Below are 7,934 nucleotides of genomic sequence, written 5' to 3' on the forward strand. Positions count from 1 at the left end.
CTCCCAACATAGAACTATTTAAACACTCCCTCAAAACTCACCTGTTCAACCTCGCCTTCACCTGACCATCCTGTTCAACCTCGCCTTCACCTGACCATCCCCTGTTCCCTCCCCTCCACTAATAGACTTAGTTGCTACTTTTCTTTTTCATATAATGTTCTGTTTGTCTGTTTGTCCGACCCTTTTTGTTATATTTTAGTGTTGTCTTGTCTTGCTTGTCCTAAAATGTCAAAGCGACTTTGGGTATATAGAAAAGCGCTATACAAAATTGAAGTATTATTATTATTATTATTATTATTATAAGGGATGTCTTTGACGTAGCCGGTCTCAGCATCCTCTCTATAATCAACAGCTCTCTGGCCACTGGTACCATTCCAACCTGCTTCAAGCAGTTTATTAGGAATACAGCCAGGCAACAGGGGAATAGGACACACACACAGGCAGTACTAACAAAACCAAAGGGTGAACGCTCAGAAGTATTAATGACTAAGAACACAAACAGCACTAATTAACTAGAGGGCAAAACTTAGGTTGCTACTAAGGTTAACTTAGGGTATCATTAAAAATAAACTCAGAATAGATTCTAACATCAAGGGAACACTAATGCGCAGGAGCGTGGAACTAAATAGATAAAGTGTCTTAAGACATGGGGTCCTGAGCACGGAACTCTAGGAGACGCTGGAGTAGAATCCAGGTGGCACGGAACTTGCTGAAGTGGAATCCAGCGGACAAGGAACTTGCTGGGGTGGAACCCAGTGGACAAGGAGATTGTTGACACAAGTAACCAGGAGAGCACGGTAAAACGGAACTACCTGAAAGTCGCAAAATCAGAAACCAGAGCGCTGGCCGTCTCGGGCAGTATCTTAGACCATGTAACGATGAGACCAGACTCCGGAGTGAGGGGAGTGAGGAGTATATCAGGAGTATACTGTACATCAAAGTGCCAGCTGTGTGTGATTTGTGATTACGGGATGTAAATGACGTGCAACTGATGAGATAACATGATGTGCAGCTGGGAATGTGAGTGTGAGGCCCAATCCACATGGAACCTGGATTGCCTGAATCCGGAATTTTCTTTTGTCCGCTCTGCGAGCCTGGCAGCTGGATTGGCTGAATCCGGAACTTTTTGAATCCGGCCTCCAGAGTGGATCAATTTAAACCCGCCAGTGAATCCGTATTCGTGTAGAAGCCCGATCCGCACATTTTCTAACCCAATGACGTCATTGCCCCAAGTGAACGCCCCACGCCCTGCCTCACAACCTCAGCTTGAACTCTTATTAACCCAGCTACGTCACTTCATAACAGCAACAACATAAACTAAATCGATGTTGTTAAGAAGCTGGTTAGGAAAGGGATGAAATTTACAAGCCACACTTTAATCTATCTCTGTTTAATATATTTGCATCAGACCATTGTTCAAAACCGTTTTTTAAAAGTGTCAGAGGTAGCCTATATGAGCAAATCTGACGTGAAAAGATTTGTATTATAGACGGAAGTTTAAAAACAGTAACTTAACACAAACAAGGGTTATGGCGAAGAGCACGATTCTAACTAGTCCTGGGCCCTATTCTTTGTACCTCGCCTAGCGAGTTACCGAGATAATTTTCAGGATAAGATAGCATAAGTCCGCCTTTTCGGTTCTTCAAAGCAACTTTGGCTAAATCACCATAGCAACACATCAATACACTTGAACCTGCTCCAGCGCAGGCTAATTTAAGTGAATCTGGATAAGCTTGCCACACCCCCGGAAAAAAAATGGCAGCTCCCTTTCTGAGACATCTCATTGACCAAGGAGCGATATTAGTTAGATTAGCGTTTCACAGGGAGAGAGTTCTTCGCGATCGGCAAGATCCTTTATTCCTTAATGATGAGTTCTTGTATGAGCGCTACCGATTCAGCCGACAAGGAATCATTTATTTACAAGACCTTCTCGAGCCATTTATTGCAAACACCACACGCCGCAGCCGAGCATTGACTGTGTCACAGACTGTCTGCATAGCCTTGCGCTTTTTTGCAACTGGTACATTTTTGTACAGTGTAGGCGATGCGGACAACAAAGCACTCATAATTATATGACAGTGTTATTAGTACACCATATCATATCATTATTGTAGAAAATGATAAAGGTGGACTCAAGATAAGAATAGAGAGAAATACACACAATTTCTTTTCACTGCTTCAATTTATTGAATTTCTTATTAATACATTCACATTTAGTAATTTAGCAGACGCTTTTATTCACAACTTAGAATGAAATGTAAGGACACACTTGGTAAGAACGTGAGGGGAATTAAACTAGCAACCTTGCGGTTACTAAACGACTCCTCTACCCCCTATACCACTGTCACACTTGACATAAAACATACATACATAGATATCCCCCCATACACAGCTTCTTGTCTTGCTCTCGCAGCGTTGGAGAAAAAATAGGCTCTTTCTTTGAGTTTAGTAGCCATTGTACCGTTAGAAAATCATGGTTTTGGTGATCGACGCTTCCCCCTTTTGAAGTAGGACGGGTACGCGCAATTACCCTGATAAGTGAAGTCTGGTTCGAATTAACGACATTGTTTGAGCGCGGATCAGTCTTGGAAGAACCGAGATAGCCTGTCCTCCATCTTCGCGTTAATTTAAACTGGCTAATGGGACATTTGATCGACTTAATTGAACCACGTACGAAGAATATCCCCCTGTTTGAGTGCTGTGGTAACCTGTGATTTCAGGTGGTAGAGAAGTCATTCAGCAATCGGAAGATTGCTAGTTGGATCTCGACTTCTGTCTTCTGTCACTTTATGCGCATGCTCCATGTCGTCTTTACAGCGTTTACAACCACTCCGCTCCAGCATTTCCGTGTGGACGCAGATTGTTCTTGACATGGCTCCGTGTGGACTAGATAAAAAAAAAAGTACCGGATCCAAAAATGTTTCCGGATTCAGGCAATCCAGGTTCCGTGTGGATTGGGCCTGAAAGTATGCGAAGGGGGCGTGGCCGGAGCGGATGCCAGCGCAGATGTGACACCATGACGCTCTAATGGGAAACAATGTATCTGGGGGTGACACTCCCCATAACCCTCCTAATTTTTTTTTACTCCCACATTCGTATTGAAGGCCTAACCAAAAAAACATGGCCTGCTTAACTTAAGAGGGTTTCATTGGTGATTCCCACAACGATCCAGTTAACTGCAACAGTTATCCAGTGAGTTACTGAAACAGACAGATGAACAAAGCAGCAAGACAGTCTGCCTTGTTGAAACTCATTTTGGCAATCTGTGGGTGGTATGGTTTGGCAAAGTGTAAAAGTAACCACCGCTGGGAGGGGAGAATGAGCTCATGGTTCTTTTGGTTCATGCAAAAGGCTTTAAGCCAGAAGGATGCAAATATGTCTTGAAAACAATGTATGTAAAACAAGCAACAACTAATGTGTTTGTAAAACTGAATCGTTACAGTTACAAAATATTTTCATCCATCAATTGAGGTGCAAATTAAATATAAAATGTAGTCAAATGTTGACAAGGACAGAAACCTTGAGTTCATCTTGAAACAATGTTTGTTCTTATACATTTTCTTTTATCAAGCCTCCATTTGCAGGATTAAAGCTTAACTGCTTCTTCCCTAAATAGGTCTTGCACAGATATCAGTTTCTTGCATGGAAATGTCTTGCATGGAAAAGCCTTAATTTCTAAGAATAACAATAGTGACAGATTTCTGAAGGAAGGTCTTTCTTCCCGACCATATTTAGACCGTAATTAAAATACTAAAGTAGCCCAAAGGCCAGATTTATTGCTTCCATGAACAGCACAACCGTTTTCAGCAACACATACATAATTGCAAAAGGGTTTTCTGATGCTGAATAAGCCTTTTAGACGTGATAATTTAGCATTAGTTAACATAAGGTGCCATTGAAACACAGGAGTGATGGGCCGTTTCCAGCTCAGTTACAACATTAACAATGGTACATTAACATTATTGTCACGGGACGTCAGGCTCAGACGGGTATATTCACAATGAAACAGTTTATTGACGGGAAACAGGACACAAAACAGGGAAGCCTAATAATCTAAAAGGGAAACTCTAAATTTGTAATGACTAAATTAACACTGAGTCACACTCAGGACTACTAAAACAAGACAACACTAATTAAGATAATGAACTGGACACGGTACATAACCAGAAGAACTTAGGGTCAAAACGCAAATGCAAATGAAACCAAAAGTAGGCCTACACAGTATCTAATACCGGAGAAACCCAAAGAACAGCACCGAGATCCCCAGCGTTTGACGGACACAAACAGAAAGTAACTAATAAACGAACAGGGGATACCAACTAAACACAGGACACAGGGCCACTCAGCCGGACGAGAAAGTCACTTGAAGACCTGTGGTCGGAGGCACGGAACTCAGGAATGCGTAGGCATGGGAGCTGGGAGGCAAGGAGTTTACTGGCGAAACGTAGGCGAGGGAGCCAGGAAGCACAGGACTCGCTAACGAAGAAGGCAGCGGACACGGAGAGGGACAAGGAGGTCGTAGCGGCTGTTTATCCAGGAGGACCGATAACTTGGTCGTGGAGCTGGCTGGCCATAACTTCGTCCACGAAGCGACGACAAAGAGTACATGTATGGTGTAGAACAGGTGAAGGTGATTGTGTTATCTGAAGTGAAATGACGTGCAGCTGGGGAGAGTGGATGTGACCTGATTGGGATGAAGTGCAGCTGGGCGAGTGCCAGTGGGCGTGCTGAAGGGGGCGTGACCGGAGCGGATGTCGGTAAAGACGTGACAATTATACAAAACTATATTTGTTTTATTTATGAGCAATTTTAGGTCATTTGGATGGAAAAAAATTGAAAAATGGTAACTGACGTCTCCTTTCTTGGTTGAACTTTTTTTTTAGATTTGATAGCCCAAACAGCTCTGAATAATTCTACAAATGGACTTTATTTTGCAACCAAGACAAAATCATCTTAGTCCAACTACTTACAGTTTCTTTGAAGCTTTTGATGTTTACTTCCAAATATCAACCCAAAGCTCAGTTGTGCAAACATATTTTCCTTCCACATTACATGACAGGGAAGAGTAAAGGCCAGATTTAATCAGGAATTGAAATGGTTCTCTGTAGGATGCAGGAGGCTTACTGAGTATTGATTATATGAGGGTGACAAAATGGGGCACAGGGAAAAGCAACATGAACTCAAAGGCAAAGTTAGCAGACATGTACATCATTATGTTATCAAACTTTAGTTATCAGACATGTACATTATTATGTAATCAAACTTTTTTGCCACTTAATTGCTATGCTGAACTAAAGTGGATAACCATTCTACTATGGTTTTTTGTATGTTTTTTTATCGCCCACAATATGAACAACAGCCTGAATTTATAAATATGCCATCACTTTTATTTTGGCTTAAGTTGAAAGATAATTATAATAATAATACTGACAAGAATATAATAAGCAAACACATATTCATTTATCAAAAAACACTTCTTATCACCGTCACTTCTCTCTGAAATATTTTACAAACCATATATATTCTGACCTGTATTGCTAAGTTGGAAAAATTACTAAACAATAATATGGTAATTATGTGCAAATAATTGTTTTATATGTTGTGTGTACTTGCTTGAATTTTATTTAGTTTGATACACTGCCATTGTACCTTGGTCAGTATATACATCATTTTTTGAGTCATGATGTCTTTTATCTTTTGTGTCCTAACTCCATAGAGAATAGGATTTAAAACAGGTGAAAGAACGAGAAAATACAGTGACAGGACTACACGAAGTGTATATGGGATGTGGCTCATATCAAATCTACTTTGGTAAACTTCAAAGGAACAGCCAATAAAAAAATTTACAATTGCTACAAGGTGTGGAATGCAAGTACTAAGTGCTTTAGCTTGTCCACTTTGTGTTAATTTTGAGCAGATCATTAAAATCTTTATATAAGAATAGATGATGATCATTAGTGGTAGGACCACTGAAAAGAATGTAACTGTTGAACCATAGATATTCACTTCTCTGTTTCCTGAACATGCTAATTTAACCATAGAATAGTTATCACAATAAACCTTTTCAATTATACTTCCACAGATTTTCAGATTTGCATTTATCAGAACAGAAATGCCAGTCCTGATGAACGGCAACAGCCAAATTAAAGCAATCAGTTTCATGAGTTTTGAGGAAGACATTATTTTTTCATAATGAAGAGGAAAGCATATGGAAATGTATCTGTCATACGCCATAACCATCAGGTTCATGATCTCACAGCCCCCATATGTCATAACAGAAAATAGCTGAATAAGACAAGAACTTTTTGATATTTGAAAATTACCAGAAACAATGTTAACTACCACAAACGGTGTTAATCCAGAGCCCCCATATAAATTTATGCATGCTAAATTACAAATCAGTATATACATAGGCTTATGTAAACTCCTCTCACTACATATTATATATATCAAAACAACATTACAAATAATCATGATAGGATACAGTAAAGTCAACATTACAACAAATATGAATCTGTTGTCATATATTCCTTTGTAAGCAATCAAAATGATGGATATATTCGACATGGTTCACTGCCTGGGGAAATGGGTTAGAGGAAAACAGGTGACTACATTAAGAAATACCACTGCAAAATACCAAATTTACAAGTATACTAATGTTTTATTTGATGTTAGAATTAGAAGACAAGATGTTGTACCTGCCAGTGTGACGAGTAGAGAAATTGATGACAGCCAATGGTACAAATCTTTATCTTGAGATCCTCAGTCTCTCAATCCTTCTTTTGAACAAAAAAAGCAGTGCCACTGCTCTTATATCTGAACTGTTTAGGTTGCAGGGGGACATTCCGAGAAAAGTCCTGTTAGTATCCTCTCTGCTGCTCAAGGGACTCTGGCTGTCACGTGTCTATTGTGTTTGTTTTTGACATGTGCTCCTTGTGTTTTTGTTATACCATGTGTTTTCTGTCATCATCTACCACACCTGTCCTGTTAATCAGTCTACTTATTGTCCTGATTAGTTTCTCCTGCCACCTGTTTGCTTCCCACCAATTATCTGTTTCCCCTCCAGTATTTAAGTTCAGTCTGCCCTTTGTTCTATGTCTGATTGTAACCAAAGATCTGTCTGAAAGAATCTGTCTGATGAACCTGGATTATAACTCTTCTGTTTCCTGACTATCTGCCGGCTTGAGATAAGTTGTTGTTTTTGTGTTTCTCCGTCTGCTCTGACTGCTCTGAATTTTTGGATCCTTTGTGCGTTACCTTTTTGAATCTTTTGTGTGTTGATTTTTGGAACTTTTGATTAACCTTTTTGGTACAAATAAATCCTAATTTTTCCCCGCATTTTTTGGTCTGCAATTGGGTCTCTTTTCCTGCGGAACGTAACAAGTCCTCAATGTTGTGTTATATTGCTTAGCAACAAAGCATTAAAAAAAGGGGCAGGTTTATGTTTACCCTTTTGTAGTGCTGTGAGTAAAGTATACCGCACTCAGTACAGTATAGTACAGTACACAAGCACTTATAAGGTACTATATCTCCAATTACATATATACTTGTGTAAAAATCAGATAAAATACTAGTCCTTGCATATTAGAATGTGTGCTTTAAATTTATATTCGAACTCTACTGCTGTACTTCAACATGGAAAACTGTGAGCAAAGACTCACTGGAAAGCCTGTGTGATGGAGATGATTTGGTCTATTCCAAATAATAGTCCAGAACCGCATCAATATTCCATTAGGGGTGAAAAAAAAATCCAAACCAATTTCCGCCTAAAATCGCATACCCAAGTTCCCAGGCCTACTCTTCAGTCTTAGGCATAGGACAGTGGTAGATTTCCAAATCATGTTACATAGAACCCCTCAAAATATGATAAAATACCATTTGAGTACCATGTATGCTATCTAAAATATCTGAAATGTTGATAACCTTCCCAAATA

General features: G+C 39.7%; 1 protein-coding gene across 1 annotated transcript; it reads right to left on the minus strand.

The window, feature by feature from the left end:
* Nucleotides 1-639: 639 nt before the first annotated feature.
* Nucleotides 640-6,347, minus strand: LOC116221732 (putative olfactory receptor 4A4). Its single transcript, XM_031572833.1, has 3 exons — nucleotides 6,179-6,347; nucleotides 5,808-5,896; nucleotides 640-740 (listed from the first exon to the last, which is right to left on the minus strand). The coding sequence occupies exons 1-3, from the start codon at nucleotides 6,271-6,273 to the stop codon at nucleotides 640-642; spliced, it is 285 nt and encodes a 94-aa protein (XP_031428693.1). The 5' UTR covers nucleotides 6,274-6,347.
* Between the last annotated feature and the right edge of the window lie 1,587 nt (nucleotides 6,348-7,934).

This window comes from Clupea harengus, chromosome 9 (genome assembly GCF_900700415.2).
Source record: "Clupea harengus chromosome 9, Ch_v2.0.2, whole genome shotgun sequence".
NCBI lineage: Eukaryota > Metazoa > Chordata > Actinopteri > Clupeiformes > Clupeidae > Clupea > Clupea harengus.

What these genes read in the sequence shown, in the direction of transcription:
- LOC116221732 (XM_031572833.1), bottom strand. Translation starts at nt 6,273, where the DNA reads ATGACATATGGGGGCTGTGAGATCATGAACCTGATGGTTATGGCGTAT. An exon ending in CTTCATTATGAAAAAATAAT is followed by an intron (nt 5,897 to 6,178) that starts GTCTTCCTCAAA and finishes ATTAACACAAAG; the next exon opens with TGGACAAGCTAAAGCACTTA. An exon ending in TTCCTTTGAAGTTTACCAAA is followed by an intron (nt 741 to 5,807) that starts GTAGATTTGATA and finishes GTTCCACCCCAG; the next exon opens with CAAGTTCCTTGTCCGCTGGA.